This window comes from Megachile rotundata, chromosome 1 (genome assembly GCF_050947335.1).
Source record: "Megachile rotundata isolate GNS110a chromosome 1, iyMegRotu1, whole genome shotgun sequence".
Lineage (NCBI taxonomy): Eukaryota > Metazoa > Arthropoda > Insecta > Hymenoptera > Megachilidae > Megachile > Megachile rotundata.
In genome coordinates, this window is record NC_134983.1 from 13,390,824 (window position 1) to 13,414,150 (window position 23,327).

Below are 23,327 nucleotides of genomic sequence, written 5' to 3' on the forward strand. Positions count from 1 at the left end.
GTTCGTGATGAAAATCTCATTTTAAACGCTTAAAATTTTTGTAATACATTTGTAATTATCTCGGCTGTTCGAAGTGTCAATATTTGGCCGTTCAAAGTGCGAAACGTAAGAATATTAAATTGTTTGGACGTTGCTTGCGCACAGAACCGTGTATAATACAGTTTATGTAATTTCGCACATATATACATAAATGCATGTGTAAAAGACGGTGGCAGAAAACGTTCAGTCTTGAAATTGTTGGGAAATGAAAAATTTTCTTGTAGAATTAATTTATAAATTCTAGAAGTGTTGGAATTATTATGGAAAATATTATTTATCATAAAACTATAATTTTATATAATCATGAAGCCATAACTTAAGTTTTATATAATTAAAATGGAATTACAATTTTGTCTACATGTGTTGGTAAATGTAAAATTATTTATTTTATGTAACAAGAAAAATCAGGTTTGTCTCGTTAGTTCTAGTATTCGTCCACAGGTGGCGATAGTGGTATTTTTCTAAAACCCCGATAAAAATTTAAAAAATATATAAATACAAAGTTTATCCGTATTTTATAAGGCTTATCCAATATTTTAAAATTCCTAATCCTGGAAGAATAAATTTTTTATTGATCTAGTGTGTTAGAAATTAGTGTGTTAGAAGGTAGTGTACATGAAAGTAATAAAGTGGCAATATAATAAGAGTCGCTCTCATACCATTCCGATAAAAATGCAAACTTTTCAACACATCCAGAATATATAATCGTTAACGCTATAAAAGAGTTTTCAGTTTCGTTCGATTCCAAAATTGTTCGTTTTCCACCATTGTTCTTTGCCTTAGCCATAAGTTATCTGCATGCTGAGTGAATTATTTTGCACACGCTGATTTCCATTTCCGGTTGAACGCGACCTCGATAAAGAATAAGCTAAGCTTCGTTTTATACATACTGTAAATTAACGTGTTTGCTTTCAAAGCGAATAACTTTTTCTTCCTTTACAAGATTGCATGATTGAAATCGTTTGAAAAACGGATTATTACCGAGGAATTTAATCTGACGGCTATTATTAGCGTTGCTGTGTATTTAATATAATAAGGAAATAATGAAATTGCGAGAGGGAACGCAATTTGTACGCGTTTGATTTTTATAATTCTATTATTTAATTTGCTAACGCTCAATCAATTTTACTTATATTTTTAAACGATACTTTGCTCGTTTTTTTGCCTCGTTGCAGCGTAGCATCTTTATAGTATTTTTCATTTTTAGTTGACTTTTGTATACGTTCATTGTAATTATTTTATAATAAACACTGCTTTCTTGTGGCTTCTTACTTAATTATTCTTTTGTTTCTTTCTTTTTTTTCGTTTACACCTGTCGATATTGATCATCCGCAAGATTCAAAATTAGAAAATTTTCTACTAATTGTAACATTTAATATATTGAATCTGTATATAATAAACAAATGGATATAATTTAGTGTATATTATTTGTAAGTGTATATTATTCAGTTTAGTCTATATTTTAGAGAAATTTATGGAACGTGGTTTGTTTATCTTAATTATACATACTTCTTCCAATTAAGATGGCTTCCTCGTTTACATCGATAAGTCGATTCTCTACTGCATTAATTGCTTGCACCATGAAATTTTAAACGTATATTCCTTATCAATATTAGAGCACTAGTTTTCTTAATTACTAAAATAAGTAGACCTTGTATACGGGGAAAGTGGGTTTATAAATTCTGTACTATCTAATTAAAGTCGTAGAAACAAATTAAAAATAATATTCTGCATTAAAAGAACACGTATTAAAATCGCTGATTATGGTCGAAGTTTTCTGGTACTGATCCACATCTCTAAACAGAAAGACAGTTTTAATTTTTTTTGTGAACTAACAATTTTACAATTTTAAAGTTGATATTCTATTTAACCCCTGAACCTACAATTTTCTAGCCAGTTGCATAATTCACAGCTAATTATTGCTACAAGATTAACGTGACTAAAAGAAGTTAAAATGTTACGCACGTTTTACCTTCAAAATATGCAGATTACTATTAGAACTGAACGCATAATTCAATTGCAGCAAAAATATGAGTTTGATTAACTCATATTCAATCTTTGCGTCATAAGTATAACATGATCTTGTAAGTCAAAGGTTAACTTAAAATTAAATAGAAGAAATCATAGTCAACGTACTATGCAATCGAAATTGTAGTTAAATTGCAGTTAAAATAGCTCTATTATAAATTATCTCAGCTCTATCAACATCGAATAAATTACACAAAAGAATTGATAAACCCCATCGATTTAAAATGTGGAGCTGCATCTCTGCAAGGTCCACACAAGGTCTTTAACTGAACGCTATGAGGAAGTTTTTCTATGCACGTACACGTCATTTACCATAAACCCTGAATTAGTCACGGCAGCACTCACCGTTAATAAGCATGAAAGTACAAAAACCAAGCCTTATCCCTTGAAGCAACTTTATCGAGTCCTGCGAGCGCGTAAAGATCCTTGGATCCGGAAGCGAGCGCAAGAAGCTACCGATTCATCCGTCCATTAAACAAACGTTGAACCCCGGTTCTCGTCCGGTGTGCCTCCGTTTTTCCCCTATGATTATCGTGCAGGAGAATCGAAATCCTGAAAGGAAGCGCTATTAATCCGGTCGATTCTTCCGGCGCACGCCGCGATAATCCGAACGACGTGTGGGTGCATTCGCGTAGGTGGACAGCGTATGTACAGTCAAGAGAAAATCTGTTTTTCGAGTTTAAAGGTGATAAACGGCGAAAGAGGAGTTATTTTATCGTCGATTTTTATTTCTGGTTTCACATGAAAAATTGAAGGGATCTTGAGAAGTTATTGGGGATTTGAAAATTCCGGGATAGGGAGAGAATTTTTGGAGATTTTGGAATTTATGGATTTGACGGTTTGAGAATTTGGGAATTTAGAATTTTGGAGACATGGGTGTGCAGTGAACGTGGAGATTTGTGGAATTTGGAGATTTTGGGATTTAGGGATTGAATTTAGGAATTTAGGGAATTTGAGGATGTGGAGATGTAGAGATGTCGGAATTTGGGGATGTGGGGATTTGGGGATTTGGGGATGTAGGGATTTGAGGATGTGAGGATTTGAGGATATGGGGATTTGAGGATGTGGAGATTTAGGGACGTGGGAATTTGGGGATGTGAGTATTTGGGGACGTGGGAATTTGGGGATGTGGGAATTTGGGGATGTGGGTATTTGGGGATGTGTAAATTTGGGGATGTGGGAATTTGGGGATGTGGGTATTTGGGGATGTGGAAATTTGGGGATGTGGGAATTTGGGGATGTGGGTATTTGGGGATGTGGGTATTCGGGGATGTGGAAATTTGGGGATGTGGGGATTTGAAGATGTGGGGATTTGGGGACATGGGGATTTTGGGACGTGGGAATTTGGGGACGTGGGAATTTGGGTATGTGGAGATTTGGGGATGTGGAGATTTGGGAACGGGGGAATTTGGGGATGTGGGAATTTGGGGACGTGAGAATTTGGGGATGTGGGGATTTAGGGATTTAGAAATTTAAAAATTTAGAAATTTAGGTGTTTAGGGATTTAGGTATTTCAAAATTATAAGATTTCCGAATCTAGATGTATGCCAATGTAGGGATGTAGGGCGCAGGAATTTGGGAATTTAGAAATATGGGGTACAGATTTCGAGAGATTCACAAATTCATAGATTCAGACATATGAGAGTATAAGTATTTGGAAATCTATGAATTTGGCGATTTAAGAATTTGATACCTCTACGATTTGCAAACTTAGAATTTCAAAAAATTTGCAAGCTGAAAAATTTCGTAATTTCATTACTAACAATTTTGGAAAGTGAAAATCTTTGGAAGATCCCTAACATCCCTAATAAACTTTCCTAATGTTATATCAGGGAATTTAAAAATATGAGAGTTTTTATAAATTAAAAGTATGCCAAGTTGTCATGTAGAGGAAGATAACATTGCACTCGAGTGTACACACCAGGGTGTATAGCAGTACACCTTCGAATCTCACCTTATAAGAAGCAGAACGAGTCGGCGGAATCACACGAACACGTTGTTCGGCCGTTCTCGTGTTGTTCGTCGGCGGGATAGCGAGAGAATCGTCTGTCCGCGTGTACCACGCTCAGTGGGTTGCTTTTCCTATCGCGAGGAACCGCGCCGTCCTCCGCTCAGCTGATTCTTCCAAGTTCGAACGACACGCGCCAGTTGACGTTCTACAAAGCTTCTGTTCACTTCGCTGTCTCAAAGTGCGAGTCAATTAAATTTTTACTGGCTTTCAATCTTTTTTCTCTATCTTCACTAAAATTCTTTTTTCTATATTCGTTAAAATTCGGTATCGTGATCGTAAAATAAGTGAGTGCACTTTATAATTGCTGAGTTGGTCGAAGAGCTTTGTCAGGTTTTTCTGAGTGAAATTAAGACGTAAATTTGGATCAAATGTACATATTAAAATTATATTGAAACTTCTTTAAAATTTTGTGTATTGAGATTTTATTGAAGTTTTGTTAAAATATACGGTGGAATTCTATTGAAGTTTCATTGAATTATATATATTTTTATTCAAGGTTTTATGGAAGATTTTTTAAAAATATATGTATAAATTTAAAATATGATTAAAATACATATCTTTGAAGTGTGTTATTGAAATGTATACTGAAGTGTATTAAAATATGTACATTTTTTGTTTAAATTTTTAATAACAATTTTATAAAAATACATATATTAAGATTGTATAAAAATATGCCCCTATCGTTTGCAGCAAAATATATCAATATCGTTGTTTAAGAACTTGAGATACTCACGTCTAAAAATATTGGAAAACACTCATGTTTACATCACTCCGAGAAGTTTCTTCTATTTTAATTTTTTCCACCTAATACAAAAAGAGAATTAAATTACTGATTTTTGACTTCGATGTCTTTTACACTAAAATATAAAAAATGTTAACATATATAGGAATCATTACAGCAATTTCTACATAGCATTTGAAATTATTTTTTACATAAAATATTGAACTATTTATAAATTCAGTGGTAAGCACTAATTTTTGTCAAAATGTAACATTGATATTTTGTGTACCAAGTATACAGATATTATTAAAATATATACCTTGATATTAAAATTTAGTAAAATTTAACCTTCTTACACAAGGTGAATTATTATTAATCAAGGTTTCAATTGATCGTCATTGACCTTGCTGTACTTAGTCTTCCAGAACAAGGATCACTTTTCACGAGAATATTTCTGACAAATATTGCAAGTCATAATTAGCACCTGTAATCATTTTCTGCTCTTCTGTTGTGCCTTTGAATTTATTCAAGGTTCTCACTTTCATGAAAATAATATATCAACAAAATAAATCTTATTTATCTTTTTAAGTGCATCTTTCACAACCATTTGTTTAAATAGAAACGCAAATCAAAATGTGTATTACACATATGACACATAACATGTGAAATGAACACGACACTTGCTGATAAAAATGATAAATCTCTTTGACCAACTCGGTATTGTTCTGTATCGAGTATTTTGCGTGCATTTCTATTAGTGTGAGTCATTGCAAAAACCTCGTTTAAAAACATTTTCGTATCTTGATATTTCGTACGCGTTTGCGAAATAAATTTGAATACATTTGATGATATATTGTTTTATAAATTGCGTATTTTTTACAATGTTTGTTCGATATGAGTTATTGCAAAAGATTCATTTAAAAATATTTCGATACTTCGCATTTGTGAAATCAGATTAAATTCACTTGGTAGATTATTTTGAAAACTTAGGATTTTATACGAATTTTTTTGAATATGAGTTATTGCAAAAACTTTGCTTAAAAATATTTTTATCTTTCACTATTTTTAATATTTTTCAATTTTGAATATTTTAATATTTTTAGTACTTTTAATATTGTTAATATTTTTAATATTTGTAATATTTCAAATGTATTTAATATTTGTAATGTTTCGATACTTCATAAAACAAGTTAAAAACGAATCGCTTCGAAGATTTATTTCTTACAAAAATCAACAAATTCCAAATAGTCTCAAAACTGACTTGTCCAAAACTGACCTACTATTTAATAATTATAATGCTCCATACAGCAAAAAAATCGCGAAATAAACTGGATTTTCGCAATGAAATTTGGTGCTTCAGTGAGTATCGTAAACAGTGAGGTTTTGAAAGTGGTGGAAGAAATGTAGGTTAATTCTGACAATAAGAGAATCAGAAGGAATTAAGGATCTCAGTGACTGCTACTCGATAGCGTGCAGTTAGGTAATTTTCCGTCGATACAAACGTTTGATAGCGTGTGCGAACACGGTTCATTCCGTGTTGGAGTGTAATAGTAAAAAGATTTTGTACCGTTGAAGTTAGTGGACTTCTCGACTTAATTAGTGCATTGAATTAGAGAACAGTTAACCGAACCGCAATGATGGTCGAAAAAGCAGAAAACGGTGTCAGAAAAGATGCACAGGATACCTGTTACGTGTATCAAGAGATTATCGCGAAGGATCAACCGGATGGTGCCTGTACGTACCCTTTATGTTGAATCCTTGAACCATGAATCCTTTTAAATGTTACTATGCTGTTACTTGATCATTTAAACGTTATTACCGAAAGATAATATCGACGTGTATCTAATTTCATTTCTTCAATAACGTCTTTCATGAAATTCAGAAAAGTTCCTTAGAATTTTTTTTAGTGAGGAGTCATCTCAACATCGACTTTTCATCGACTCTAATATTTTTATATTTCTAAATAGTTTATTTGAAAACTTTTATATTGTTAAATTTCTTATTTGAAAGTCTGGAAAATTCAACATTCCCACATTTGTAACTTTCTTATCTAGAAATTTGGTCATTTCCATATTGACAAATTTCTTATTTGAAAATCTAAAAATTTGAGAATATCTGCACTTATAAATTTCTTATTTTGAAAATCTGTATATTAATAAATCCCTTAATTTTTCATAATTATTCATGAATACCAGTTTGCAAATTTAAACATTCAAATGATCAGAATTTCAAAGTAGATGTAAATTTGCAAATGTGATATATTAAATCTCTCATCTGAACTAGTAATTAATTTTTTACAACTTTGAAAGAGGCGCAAAAATAATTACGAGTGAAAGTATTAATTTCTTCTCGCTCAATCGATTACCCAGCACAATCTATCCATCGATCAAATGAAGTAGAACAGTCGGCAACTGGCAAATTTTATCGACTCCCAGCATAAATTGTTTAAGGGAAATTTTAAACTTTCGTTTACGTCTCCATAGTAGGCGTTTCGAAATAGCGATGTCCGTTCAGAGTCTGACATCATCCCGGAAGATAACCTGGTATTCTTCTCCGCCGGTGTTCCGTTACCTGTCAAATCGATTGCTCGTGCTCTTTTTCGTCGATAACTCGATATCGACACGTATTTAATCTTCGAGTTTCAAACGAAAATTCCCTATTTCTTGTAATTTAACTATCTGTATTTTATAATGCTATCGCGCGATGAAAACCGGCTGAAGCAGGTCGACGTGAAACCAAAACAACGTGAAATGAAAATCGCGTGACGTGAGCATCGCAAAATAACATTTATCAGTTCGTATTTATAGTTGTATATTTGTCATTACTTTTCGTATTTAACATTTTTTAAAATTGACAAAAATTGTTGGTATATTGGAATTGTTACATCTCTCGTTATATTGCCACGCGTGACACGTCATTATTTTTCGTATTTGAAATTTTAATAAATTTTTTTAAATTGTTATATTAGAATTATTATATCTGTTGTTATATTGCCATGCGTAACACGTCATTATTTTTCGTATTTGAAATTTAAAAAAATTTAAAAAAATTATTATATCTCTCGTTATATTGCCACATGTAACACGTACCTTTAGTTAATAAAAAGAATATATACAATTACATAATTCCTTTGTCTCAATGAATACGAAGGTTAAAAAATAGAAACGAAATAGAAATAATTATCATAATTATGAAAATAATTTTTATGTAAATTGTGAAGGTTAAGATAAACAATCTTGCCATTAAATTAAAATTTATTTGTATACAATATTACTATATTACATATAAATAAAGTTACATGATTTATAATATTTATTTTTTATACGATTTTGTATACCGTGTATGATTATGCACTCCTGACGAACTTATTTCTTGCTAATTAGTAATTGCGGTTAAAATTAAATAATGATAATCTTTTGCTATATTGCAATAATCTTATTGCAGATGTTTATGCATTTGACGACAAAAGAATTTTTTTGTTAATTTTTTGTTTATCGACGATTGCGGTCAGTATATACTAACCTTCCTCCTTCATTTGGACGGTCAAAGCATTATATTTTCTATTTATTACGTCGTTCACAATTCGTGATTGTGTAGTGCCAGGAGAGGATCATGAATTCACGGTTAATTTTATCGCACGCTTCATTCTGACATAATTCATGCTGTTTGCGTCGATTATCAGCCTTGAATACATTTTCGCACGAAGTTGTTATGAACCTAACATTTTCGGAGAAATTTCTGGAGCGATAAGATTTTAGAAATAAAATTCACTGGTGAGTTATGTAATAAGATCTTATTGCAGACTTATTTATCGCTTGAACAATTTAAACTTTCGGTTATTAAATTCTAATATTTTTATAGAAAGGAATATTTTTAATGGATTAATATTTTGTTTAGGAGGAATATGTGTAAATGAAAATGGGGTGTAATGAATTAATAGAGGAAAATGGAAGTGGGTCATGCGATTTGGTTCTAGTTCAAAGTCAGTGATGTGCCAAGCTTTATTAATAGATGTTTAAAGCGAGAAGATATCGTTAATTTATATTAGACTAACACACATGGTTCTATTGTAGATTATTTTTTTATTGATATGTTGTTTCTATTTTATAGGAATTTTTCAGACTTGGTATTTTAGATGTTTAGAAAGTGAAATTTTAGAATTTGGGAATTTTTGGGAATCTAAGAATTTTTTGACGTTTTGGGGTTTAAGAATTTTGAGGTTTTTGGGATTTAAGAATTTTGGGACTTTTTGGGAGATTTGAGGATCTTGGAATTTGAGATTTTGAGGATTTAAGTATTTGAAATTTTGTTATTTGAATTTTGAAATTTGGAAACTTGGAACTGTGAGAACTCACTAAACTAGAAATTTGGAAACTAAACTAGTCTTTGAAAATTTGAAGACATAGGAATTTAAATATTTAAGACTTCATGGACTTAGAAACTAAGATGCTTTGAAATACAGGAATAAGAGAATTTAAAAATTTATTATATGCAAAACTTGTCAATTTCACAGTTTCCAAATTTGAATGATTCATTCGAACGAATGAATGAAAGGACGAATGCGTCCTGCATTCTTACGTTTTTATTAATTAGAACAATGTTCAAAAAGCATACTAAAGAGATACTAAAGTTCCAAACCATCGTAACCTTCGCCTCCTAAAATTTTAAGATTTTACCCTTGAAATTCTCACACATAATTTTTTCAACACCCTCTTATCACACGCAAAAATGCGAATTATCTACCACGAATACCAATCTCTATAAACAGGAGAAGCAATTTAAATCCTTCAAGCACATTCCAGATTAACAAAAATCTCATCAAACCGATCAGCAAATTTTTTATTAGTCTAATCGCGATAATTATTCAAACAGCGATTACTTACGCAATAATTCGATAACTCATTCGCAACACGTCGTACAAATCAATACCGACAGCTTTCGTATCGATTTGCCACGTGTACCTTACATAATGTCTGACAATATGATAATTTAGTTTAGTTAATCGGGTAACATAGTTTAACAAGATGCGCACATAACGTAGTCGAACGAGCGTAGTTGAAGTTTCACACATCTGCAAGCTAGATAATGCAATTAGGCTCGCCATAATTGTACGAAGCATCCAAGTAGTTACATATGTGCATGCACACCCACATACGTGTAGCGAGTGTTATGAAAGCGACCACGTTAAAACAGGTCAACGTTAACGCGAGAATGAATGCAAGCTCGTTAATCAACCACCTTCTAAAGTTTCTATCGGACGGATCTTGGATGACGGAGAAATAGTTACCGGAACGATTGTGTTCTAGTGCTTTCTATTTAATTTCATCGAGGCACATGTGTGTCTGCCTTCAGGAGCCGATCATGTAGTTCTAGTGAATTATTGTCTTTCAAATACGTAGCTTCGATGTGGAACGAAAGAACGATGAGTATGCAGGACAGATGTGTACATATGAATTTGTTGGGAATGTAGGAGATTTATGATCGTTGTTCTTGTGATGAATTGTTAAATTCTATGAATTTTTCATTTGTAAGTTGGGGTGGTGAGAATTATTAGATTTAGAAATGTAAGCAATTTCGGGATCTTTTACATTTGGAAATTTGGAAATTTTTAGATCTTTTACATTTGGAAGATTTTGTGATTTGTAAGTTGGAGTGGTGATTTTGGAAATCATTAGATTTAGAAATGTAAGCAATTTGAGGATCTTTTGTATTTGGAAATTTGCAAATTCTAAATTTCTAAACTTTTAAATCCTTAAATTCTCAAATCCTTAATTTTTCAAATTGTCAAATCTCTCAGACTCTAAATTCCTAAAATCTTAAACTTCTAAACCATCAAATCACCAAACCCCTAATTTCTTAAATCTTTAAATCACCACATCCTCAGCCCATAAAACTCTAAATCACTAAATCACCAAACCCACAAATCTCTAAAACCTTAAATTACTAAATCCCCAAATTCTATAATCACCAAACCTTCAAATGCCAAAATCCTTGCATTCCTGAATCCCCAAATTCCTAAACTTTTATATCACCAAATGCATAATTCCCAAAATTTCCGAATTCCTAGTTTCTGAAAATGAAATCACTAGATCCCTAAAATCGTAAACTTCTAAACCATTAAATCACCAAACCCCTAATTTCTAAAATCTTTAAATCACCAAATCCTCAGACCCCTAAAACCCTAATTTACTAAATCCCCAAATTCTATAATCACCAAACCTTCAAATCCCAAAATCCTTATCCCTGAATCCCCAATTCCAAAAATTCCAAGTCTCTAAAATTAAACATAAAATACTACTTATAAATTACTCGAAATATCTAAAGACATTAAATACATCACGATATAATATCTCGAACCTAGAATTCGAATTAATTGCCAGATCATTCAGACACGTCGAAGATTTATGAGCAGTTGAAATGTAAGCTAAGTATCTAGCAGGATAGGAATATCCCGATACCGTTCGAATCTAGTAACGTGTTATCCTTTTGCCGGATTGAGACGTGTTGATCGAAGAAGAGGTACACGAGTTTCGACATTTTTTCCGCCGAGGGTGTTAATTAATCGCTATAGCTTGCACGTTCAACCCGTGGAGCCTCGATAGTTCCTTTCTCGCGGTTTATTTTCCTGACGTGATGAATGTTAGACGCGTTTAGAGAAAGTCCTAATAATGTGTATCGGACGATCGTGATTCTTGTACGATGAAGGATGCTCGTAAATTTAGGTACCGTTTACGCTAATAGGCTCTTGTATCACGAAACGAACACGCGAAGGGTGATCGATAAGCATTTTTATCGAACGTCACGTTATTTCCATGATATACAGTTATAATAATTACTTCAACATCGACGATCGGTAGCTGTGTTAATTTCATATCCGAGAGGAAATTACTATGCGCGGATAGTAGGGTATCTCTGGGTAGATAATATTTCTTGATAGGTGGAAATATTTCTGGGTAAATAGAATTTCTGGATGGATATATTCCTGGATAAATTTCTAGATTTATTATACTTAAGGATTTTTAGAATTTTTGATATTTTTAGATGGATAACATTTTTTTATAGATAGAAATATTTTTAGATAAATTGAATTTCTAGATTGAAATATTTTTAGGTAAATAGAAGTTCTGTATAGATAGAAGTATTTCTAAGTAAATAGAATTTCTGGGTAGATAGAAATATTTCTGGATAAAAAAATTTCTAGATTTATTTCTAAGGATTTTTAGAATTTTTAATATTTCTAGATAGATAGAATTGTTTCAATGTTAGAAATATTTTTAGACAAATTGAATCTTTGGATTGAAATATTTTTGGACAAATAGAATTTTTGAATAAATAAAAATATTTCTAGGTAAACAGAATTTCGAGGTACATTCTAAATATTTTCAGAATTTCCAAATGTTTCTAAATAGACTGAATTTTTAGATAAATAGAGATTGCAGATATATTCTACTGTCCATCCGTAATAATTTTTTCTTGAATATAAAATTATCACAGCTGCTGATTGTCAGTGTTAACACGTTCCGTGCCACGTGTACCACCGGTGGTACACGGTAAACTTGATCGTCAGGCCACGTGTACCACCGGTGGTACACGCAGTCATATTTATTCAATGCGCTGAAAATATATATTTTATTACAAATATAATTCTGTAAACTATATTTCTACCTAAAAAATGAAGCATTATACAAGATGCAGTATAGAACAAAAGAAAAAAAGAATTACTTATGTATTAAGGATGTAATGAAATATTGTGTGATAATATATTAATCTTTAGTCAAAATATCAAATGGCCTGAACGACAAGTCAGGCAAAAATGGCTTGGCACGGAACGTGTTAAGTTTATTATTGCAATACCCTGTATATTACTTCCTATTGAACAAGAATTACATCTGATTATTTCTGAATCAGACTAATCTAAGTATACTTTTATTACTTTAAAGGAAACAGAATTATAAGAGAACTTAAACATTCGTCATATAATAACCAGGTAGTAACTACTAGCTTTCAAATGATATATAATGACATAGCGAATAAAAGTGAAACAAAAATATAAAAAGTTGCACTGCAATTTCATAATATGAAAAAGGCGTAATAAATCGATATCATAACTCATTGTCAGTTTCTAGAAATATAAGAAAGGAATAATTTATACAACTTATTCACCCGGATCGAAATCTTGTAGGACGTAATTTAATTTCCACCTTCTCCAAACGGTACATAATAACGTGGACGATGTAAGTGATCCACTATCAAGGTTAATTTCCTGGTGAATGTATAAAATAATTGCACACATCATCGAGGAAATTACGTATAGATTACGGATACATCTTCGATGTTTCGTTCTAGTTTATTAACAGCATCGTGGATCAAGTTGATTGATAAAAATACTAGTGCGAAGAGCTTCGTGTACAGGATGTTCCACAAAAAGTTGCTCGTGAAAGATAATTTTAGTTATTGCTTTTGGCACATATTATTATGAGGAAATGTGAAGTACTTAGCTTTTGACTTTGGTAGCGCAACCATTATTTGATTCCGAAGAGATTACTGAACGTAAACACGCGACTAGAATGTAAGAAAAATACACTTTATTTAATTACATGTTCAAAATGTATGCCGCCTTCCATCACGTAATATTCCGGTCTTTTACTTCACATTTCCTCTTCTGTAAATCGAGTAATATGTTAATAAAAATATCATGTAACATGTGTTTTGAATTCGTCTCGATGTCCTCTAAAGTTATGAATAAAAAAAATGTATGTTCCTATTTAAAAAACCCAAGGTGACCTTGACTTTGCCAAGAGAACAAACTGTTTTCAAAATTTGCTTTACTAATATCTATTATGCACTTCATATCCTGCAAATATTGTTCTAAACTTTTTTCGTAAGGTGGCTGCAAGTGGGAGAAAAATCGTGAGTAGCGATACAGGTAACACCCTATGTTCTAGGTACAAGGTAACTCTTGTTCCTATCGAACAAGAGTATCAAAATTTCACTTTGTCTAACGTGTTTGAAACCCTCTATACGTTCGCTACCAATTTCTGCTCTACTGAACGTAATCGTTCGACCGTGATAACATAGGATGTATATTACATGTAATACACGATACGTCTTGCTACGCCAGCCGCAATTATTCTGCACATTCTCCATCATTTCCTGTAGGTCAGTGTGAAATTCATTGCTTTCCATCGTTGATGTTTTCCGACGCATGTCGTTTCTTTTTTTCATCCCGAGCCAGATGTTCCCGTCCTCGGAAGCATTTGTCAATGAGCATGTTCCTGTAATGATACCCTTTGTGATTTGCATAATTCCGATAGTTATAGTTCGTGAGTTAAATTAACGGAACGAGGTCCTTTTTTTGACATGTACAGGATGCTCGGAGCGGAGAATCATGTCATATGTTGTGGAACAACTTCATTTTGTAAGGAAGTTGTTAAATAAATTACTGCATCTATTTTTCTTGTATGGACAATAACGATACTAATATTTTCTATTACTACTACTTTCTTTTTTTACTACATAAATTATATTAATTATTAAGGTACTGTTGTTTCAGTTTTACAGCAAACCTTTATAATACTTTTTATACTTTTATGATACTTCACTTTTGTAATACTCTTCGTAGTTTTACTTTTGCAATACTAGCTTCACTTTTCGTAGTTTTACTTTTATAATACTAGCTTCGCTTTTACATACGTTTTACAGCTTTACTTTTATATTAATAGTTTTACTTTCACGACACTTTTTGTAGTTTTACTTTCTGCAACAATGTTTCAGCTTATTCCAGTTTCTCTCTCAATACACATTTTCTATTCAAATCAATTATTTACACTTTTATAAAAATGTAAAACTAACCTGTCCCAATGTCATAAAACAATAAAATTTCATACAACAGTAAGTCAGAATAAAGTAAGCCATAACTTACGATCTTTGAAAGAAAATATAAAATGAAAATGTTATGATTCAAAACATGGGAACCATCAAGCATTGAAAGTGGTTAAGTTGTAAAAACCTTGAGTTTAATTACTGCAATTATCTTTGGGATAGGATGTTGATTGTGGAGAAACGTTATCGTGTAAAACAGTGTAATACGTGAAAGGATGAAAATGTTAAGAGCGTTCTTTTGTTTTCACGACCAGTAGAATGTGTCTTCTTTTTACGATCCCTTGGAATTCGAGATTTCACTTGATAAGTATAGTTCGTTGCACAGCAGTTTTTGTGAACCATCCGTGACAAAGTGAAAGTTGTTTTTTCCGAGAAAACTATGAAAATGTCGGCTCAAGGATTTTCTAGGTGTTCTACAAATCTAATATGGATATGTCTGCGAGTCTGGAACGATGCTCAATGAAAACCGTAGGAGGTTTTTCTTCAGGCTATTAGTACTGAAATCAGCGTATGGGTCAATCTATGAATTTAACATTTGGAAAATTAGGAATTTACAAATTTTACATTCTAATTTTTTGGTTTGTAAATTTAATGTTTAAGACTATACACAAGTTTCAGATTTTTAAAAATTTCAAATTAAAATTTTTCACTTGAAATTAAAATTTAGAATTATAGAAATATAAAAGCTTTGAATTCTTAAATTTAGAAATTTCATATATTCCAATTTTGCAACTTAGAACTACAAGAATATAGAAATCTCTTGTAAGAATGTCGGAATTATGGAACATAGAAAATTATAAATTTTGCAATTAGAAAGTGCAGAAACTTATTACTTCAGAAATTTACAGCTAAATATCTCAAACTTTCATACATATCACATGTGAGCATTAGATCACCGCTTATTCTGTCGCTACACGTAACACCACTAATTACTAAATAAATTGCGTATCACAGTTGAAAGAAGTTCAAACCAATTCCAAGTCGCAAACACACAACCACCTGTTACGTCCTGCTTTAAACTTTTCTCAAACAAGTTCATACAATATTTGTTCTTTTAGCAAAATCACGAACGTCATATTAAACTTTATTCTAAAATAGAAACGAGCCACAGGTGTTTTCATCGTAAATCACCTGTCTTGGTGGCACGTTAAACCCGTGTCGTGTTAAGTATCTCGTTCCTCCGTGATTAATATTTGAGTCTTAAAAATTCTGTAATTGTTGGTCATTATTGAACCGTTACTAGTTAGATAATTACATTCGAGGGGAGTTGTTGATTTACGGCGATTCTAAACGCCGCACACCTTTTTCCCCCCTTTTCTATTCACTTTCTTTCAATTCTTGTTCGCTGTTTACGGGACCATAATTACTCGGACGCCTGGGTCACGGTTACCATGTTACGAAGAAAGGAGAATTCGATCGGCTTTCTCCGAATAATTTATTCGCCTTTTAGGAGAACAATTTGCGAAACGGTGTTTCATTAAACGAAAGTGAGGTCGTCGTGCGGTTTATTTAGGGGTCATCGATGTTTTGGAACATAAACAAAACGAGGTTTTGTAACATACGTATGTATGCATACATATGCATATGGATACAGAGATGTACGATTCTAGGAAATGTATTTAAATGTTGGGGTATGGGAACAGAGGGATATTAGGATATTTGGATATTGGGATTTTTAGATTTAGGGATAATTGCAGGTTGCATAGTTATTCGGGTTTAGGAATATTGGGATGTACAGATATTTAGCTGCAGGAATATTGTGATCAAGAGATACTGGGTTCTATAAATCATTGGGATCAAGGGATCATTGGGATCTAGGGATCATTAGGATTATTGGGATCTAGGGATCATTGGGATCTAGGGATCATTGGGATCTAGGGGTCATTGGGATCTAGGGATCATTGGAATCTAGGGATATTGGGATGTAGAGATATTGAGGTCTAGAAGTATTGGAATTTTGGAGGTACTAGAATGCTCGAATATAGGATTCTAGAATGTGGGGTTCTACGGATCTTGGGACATTAGGACACTAGGGAAATAGGAATGCAATGATGAAGGAATACGACGATATAGAGATATGGGAATATGAGGATGTAGGAATAGAGGTACCTAAGTATCTAAAGAATTTATCAATACAGGAGTATAATAGTATAGGTATAATATGGATCTAGAGATCCAAAGACATACTGACATAGAGATTGAAGAATTTGAGGATTTAGGGACGGATCTAGTGATCTAGGAATATAATAATATAAAAATCTAAAGATATAATGATATTAGGAGTATAGGATTATTGTATAGAGGTATCATAAGAGTCTGAAAATATAAAGATTCAAATGTGCAGGTAGTAATGCAATTTTGGAACTTGGAGGTCTAATAATCTAACGACATGTAGATCAAGAAATACAATATGAATCTACAAGCTCAGTATGTTTGTCACATAGATTTAGTAATATTTAATAAACCTCTCAATCATGTATTTACATTTCTACTTTTGAACATTGATTGATCGATTGATTGATTTTATAAGGGCCTCAACTGCTATGATCATTGGCCCCTTTCGCACATAATTTATCATCAGTAGTTAAACAATAAATTATCGTTTAATTAAGTAGTTCACTATTCGAGAAATATTAATCAGTTTTCGAAAAGCAAGGAGAAAATGAATAAGCAATACTACATTTTATTCGATACGCTTTTTCTATTTCGATAGATCATATTTCTATGTAGTACGTGTTTACTTGGTGCAAATTAACCGAGTAACCGCATTTCACGAATTAATTGAAGCACATCAGTCTTTCACTGGAAGTACAGCAATCGTTTAGAAACGAAATAACATAATCACGATAAGTATTTCGTCGGGTAGTCACGTTCCTGAACGGTATAAAAATTAGCGTAATTAGTAATTTGATGAAGAAAGCATATCAGAGGCGCAATTATCCCGGTAATAAATACCGTTTTATTTAGATTTCTTTAAAACTTCCGTGTTTGCTATGAAAACGTTGCGAGTAGGTATTATTATAGTGCAGGTAAAATGCGAGATATCGCGGAGAAAGTATAATAAATAATACGAAATTTTCTCTACTTCTGTCATTTTTGTGTTATTTGTGTAGGAAATGGTCGATCAAGTTCTAAGTTGCAATTAAATTGTACTGAGGAAATTAATTATATTTTCGTAGTCAGCAAGAAATTACGGAAATGTTCGTATTTAACACGTACATGGATTTCTTCTTTTTATTATGTACATATGTATAGGTTATTATATGTTATTAAATATTGTATGTACATATGTTATTATATATATAATGCATATGTATGATATGTGTAAAAATAATAGAAATATGTATACGTATAATATACATGCATAATAGCGTATAACATATGTGTAAGAGATATTACATATGTGTGTGTATGTGCAATATACACCTTCGTATATTCATCTTTGAATTAAATTCAAAATTCAAGATGTAAATCGAATTTAACTCTTGTCGATTTAAACTGAATTTTTAACTCATATCAGTTTGTATAAATTAGCTACCTAAGTTCATCAATTTTACACATAATTTATTAGTGAGAAATTAAAATTTTCAATTCGTTCCAACCTGTCACTCCGTCAAACTAAAGCAGAAGATGAATTAAAAACCACCCTAAATATGTTTAAGCCATTAGTCATTCAAAATAATCCGCCATAAAAAGATCTATAATTTGTACAGAATTTAACATCTGAGGTTAAAGTGCAAATAACTTAGTGCTCGTGAAATCAGATAACACCGTGTGTACCCATTTTTAAGGGCACAGTGTATAGTCCGAAAGAAGAAAGTACCAAAGGAAAGTATCAAAGAAAAAAAAGGGGTCATTGAAGCCGTACGAAGCATATATGCGTGCAGATATAAGCAGCTTGACCTAAAATGTCTGTCCGATTATTTTCACTGACATAACGCGATGTTCGATGACGCTGTCAGAAATCGTTGACTCGTGTTGATGATCAACTTGCAAGATATTTTGGGAAAAGAAATTGGGATTCTATAAAAACTTGTTATACTATATGGTACTTATCTTGCATAGAGATCGAAAACGATGTTTTAACTCTATAACGACCTGACTTTCGACAGTGACTTTCACCGAAGGCCAACAATTTCTATCAAGATTTGACGAAATCTGATTTTTAACATACACGTTTAAAGCTTCAAACATTTTTGGAGTTTTGTAAAATCATTATATTCCCAAAATTGTACTGTCGTTATTAGTATTGAATTTGTTAAGATTGAAAAATATGTACCTGTGCTAGATTAGGCTATTGTCCTCATAATTTAATATGTTTGCTATCGGTGCTCAATTTGAAATTTATCCAATCAAATTATTATATTTTTCATTCAACATGGACTATTATATTATCCTTAGATTATGTCACAAATTGTTACTTTATAGATTATAAAATAAATGGAAGTTTCATACCAGAAATTGAAAGATGTCACATAAATCACAAGTGTATACAATGTCTAAACAGGTGGTGCTGATAATGAATATGTTAAATTGGAGCTACTCCAATTTATAGTAATAGTATTCAGAAAATATCAACGATGTCAATGTTGTTTTTCAGGTATGATAGAGAAATGGGAGTCCCTGGCGACTAAAGTCGAGGAAACACAAATGGCAAGTGCGCTTCATCGCGAATTGACAGCATTACGAACGGAATTTAAAGCGGCACACGACAGAATCTTCTCTTATGAAATCACGTTGGAACAGCCACACATATTGGACGAACGGATTAATCGAATCACGGTGAGACTTTTGACTAATTTGATCAAATTATAAATACTAAGGCAAGCAAATTAACACTTCTCGTAAAAATTTTATTTTACTAAATTCTTCATTTAGAACGTAAACCTTTGAAGCTTAGAAAAAAATTTTTAATTTGAAAATTTTGTGGGATTGCTTTAGCAAATGATTTTGGTTCGTGTCTAATATAACGTCGGTAACTGTTCTTACGTCGGTAACCAAGACAGATTACCTTCAGTTGGTAAGAAGTTTAACAGGAATATTTTATACCGATTGCTGCAGAAAATGCTTTTACCGATTCAGTAACCTGTAGATGGCGATATCGTGTTCAGTTTTCAAAATAAAAAACAGAAAGGTTTATAACAGTTCCACTTATTTTATATTTATTTGTACATTGTCAAAGACATATACAGATTTATAAATTTTCAAATGCATATATAGATTTATTTATTTTCAGATACATGTACAAATTTATAACTTCAAATACAGATACAAATTCATCCATCCCAATTTTCAAATTCAAAAGTGTCAAATTTAGTAGTTTAGACATTTTAATTTTCATTGGTTACGTGCTGGTGACGTACAGAGTTTTAGCAATTAAGCCCAATTGAGTAACCTCAATAAGTATCGATAACCAGATCGTGTTCGTACCACTTCTACGACCCTCCCCAGGACCATATAAAACTCCGCATCTAAAAACAGACGTACCCGCATAAAATTTTTACAAAATCCTCGCTTAACTCTTTTTAACTCCGTTAATCCCCCCAAAGCGATACATTCGATTCGAAAACGGCTACACGGAAGCAGCTACGGCATTATTAAAAACATCCTCAGCGTCGGAGAACGCGGAAGGATCGGTCTGCGCGAGTAGGGTGGGTCGAGATGAAAGTAGGCGAAATAGAAGTAAGAAAAAGAGCAAAGGGGATGGTATCGGGGGTTGGAGAAGTCGGCGTAGGTGGAGGTGGCGATGGAAGTCGCGGAGGAGGAGGGACAGTCAGGAGGCAAGGATAGAGGCAGAGAGTGGCGTAAAAGCGTAGTCGTGTCGCACGTACGCTCGTCTGACGGCGACGTGCTCGGCATCGCAACTCGCGAACCTGGCCAACCCTCTGAGTTTCCAGCCCCCGAGAGTCATCCCCAGCCTCCCTAAACCTCCCTAGCCCCTCTCTGGAAACCTCTGGAACACCCTGGTCTCCTCCCACCTCTCGGCTTCTCTGTCGGTTATTTTCTCCGATTTTCTCCGCCGGAGACTCTCCTTCTCATTTGCGCCTTCTTCACTTTCTTCGCTTCGATCCATCGTCTCTCCCTGGATCTTCCGCTCCTCTTTTTTTTCTCCCACCTATCTCGTCCGGGTTCTTCTGTCTTTCTCCTTTTTGGTATCCGAGGTTCGTCGTCGCACTCCCGCTGACACGTCGTGGTTCCGCGTTCTCTCTTCTGCCAGATGTCGGCCTCATTGCGAAGACCAAACACATGCTCCCTATCTATCATCAAGATGTATTAGCGTCCAACATTTGCTGGGTGAACTGGTCGGTGTGCTGCATTATGCAGGAGGTAACCCAGGCGCGAGGCTGTCTAGCCACCAGACCCAACATGATCCTTCTTGTTTTACATGTTTTCGCGGGTGTACGGCTTTTGTAAAACGTTACAAATTATCCGTCGTTGACAAAGCGGTTCGAATTAGGTACACTTATTAGGTGATCGTTGATGTACGGTACGGTACGGTCATTATGCACAGTACGGTCGGTATTGTCAATGTTGAGGAGCAAGTAGGTCTGTTAATCTCTACTGATATTGTAGCTACCTCTTTCTTTTGTAATTAATCGTGTTTGGGAACTGGAACTGTAGGATATTTCCTGCTTCGTGTATTTGGAGAATTCAGATACATTATTTTAGAGGAGTTATTGGATCAGTGGAGATTCAAAGGTGAGCTATTGGGAGTTCTAGTAGAATTCCAGAATTTTAAAGATTTTGAGAATCTTAGGAGATTTCGTTTATTCATGAAACCCCAAATTTCTGAAGTTTTAAGCTTCAAAATTAGTAAGTTCCATACTCATCAACTTTTCAAAAACCCAAGGCCTCAAATTGTCAAAAGTCTGAACTCTCAAATTGTCCATTCCCAGTTTGCAATTTGGAACTTCCTACAAAAAGAAACGCTTGAAAACTTGGAAAGCTCTTCGAACAATTATCACGTATTTCGACTAATTTGCACTATTTACGCAGTTGTAAAGTAATGGCACAATTGACCCGATGAAAGCCGGTGATCAAACGGTCGTATTCAGTTCCGCGTCGAGTCCCGATTCGACGTTAAACCGTCGGCGAATCGATTAACCGCGATCGTTCACGGGTGCAGCGTCGGCGACGAGTATATTTGGCATGCACGACGTACGACGAAAAGCGCGACGGAATGAGCGAGTGCAGCGGCGCGGCGGCTTGTCGCGCGAATCAGGATGGAATGTGCCGCTTGTATTATGCATTCGTAAACAGGCTTCAATCGAAGCCAGTACACACTATTGCGGACAATCGTGCCACCGACTCGATCACCTCTTCGTGTCGGACCGTTCATTACGTTATTGCGTAATTCCAGACGAACCTTGCCTCTCGATATTCCGCTCATTAGCGCTCGTTCGCGCTTTGCGCTCCGTGATCCGCCTCTGGACGCGTCCTAACCCTCTAACCGTGAGAAAACTCTTTCGTTCAGGATTGTTGTCTACTTTCGTACGGAAAGCAAATGGTTGTGCTGATCGAATTCTTAAGAAGAGTGTGAGTCTTTTCTTCTTGTTTTTTCAATTTATGGTATGGATATTTTATTTTGAGATTTTTATGATATAGGATAAGTGTATGGAGAATTGGTGAGAACGGTTTGTGTAGAGATGCGATGTAGAGGGAAGAGGATTATTTATGCAATGTTTCATTCCTAAATTGTCAAATTTTCAATTTTACGAATTTGTAAATTTTGCCTTTCAAAATTTTTAGTCTTTCAATCAGAAGTAAAATAACATCCATATTTTTTACATATACAGGCACTTCTCAAGTAAGTTAATTTGTTCTATGTTATTCGAAATCAGATTTTTCCTGCAACCACGTCTTTCTCTACTCAATTCACCCATCATACACCTATGTAACATATACATATCATTTTCTTCAAGAAACTTAATTGTGTCTGACCCAGACTGATTGCCTACTCAGTGATGTTACAGTAATATTGGTGACTTTGTGTAATTCGAGTTCAATTCTTAACCATGCCATTGTTGACTCCATGCAATATAAGTGCCATGTTACTTGAACCATACATCATTATTTAGTGACGATAAGACATAATGGACTGACGTGTCACACGTGCCCATGGTCCCAAATCTCCGTTGTCATCGAGGAGGACAGATAAAAAGCTAATTTCTGGCTCGAACGGGGTACGCGTGGCCATGAAGAGAGACAGGTCTGGCAGGCTCATAGGCATGCAGAGGCCGAACAGCAGCCAGCCGACCGCTCTGTATACCGAATTCGAATCAATTGATTGGCTGTTGATTGGAAATTGAATTAGATCGGAATGTGCGTGTCTGCGGGCAGACCGGGCCGGGAAAAGGAAGCAGGGAAAGCCTGGAACCGGGAGGGTGAGCGAGCGGAAGGGGGCGGACGGTTGTGGAACGGGGCCCCCAAAGGGAAAGAGACGGCGATGCGGTGGGTGGTTACGGGCATGGAGCGGACTGCTTCTGCTTTCGCGATGTGCGCGGAATATCAATGCCAACCACTTTTCGTTGCGACCACTGTAGGACACCGGTGCAAACCGGCGCACATTCGGATGAAACGGGACAATACGCGCATATAACTGTTTCTCCTTTCTAACTTGATAAATATTGCTTAACGATCGAATCT

The 23,327-nt window shown here is 34.0% G+C and overlaps 1 protein-coding gene and 1 long non-coding RNA gene across 11 annotated transcripts in view; one reads left to right on the top strand and one right to left on the bottom strand.

Moving 5' to 3' along the window:
* The window catches only part of LOC100880783 (klarsicht protein), a 159,482-nt gene that overhangs the window by 107,475 nt on the left and 28,680 nt on the right, over positions 1–23,327 (top strand). For all 8 annotated transcript variants that reach the window (XM_012280641.2, XM_012280643.2, XM_003701246.3 and 5 more), the window contains one exon: positions 19,282–19,463. In XM_012280641.2, the coding sequence (XP_012136031.2) occupies positions 19,282–19,463 (182 nt within the window). The remainder of the gene's footprint in view (positions 1–19,281; positions 19,464–23,327) is intronic.
* Positions 411–6,884, bottom strand: LOC143264667 (uncharacterized). 3 transcript variants are annotated; one of them, XR_013038523.1, is made up of 6 exons: positions 6,542–6,884; positions 5,119–5,337; positions 4,812–4,882; positions 4,022–4,414; positions 2,413–2,619; positions 411–1,835 (listed from the first exon to the last, which is right to left on the bottom strand). It is a non-coding gene; the product is annotated as an uncharacterized LOC143264667 (long non-coding RNA). The 3 variants fall into 3 exon arrangements; XR_013038524.1 differs by lacking the exon at positions 411–1,835 and having other exon boundaries at positions 2,182–2,619; positions 4,022–4,246; XR_013038522.1 differs by lacking the exon at positions 411–1,835 and having other exon boundaries at positions 2,182–2,619.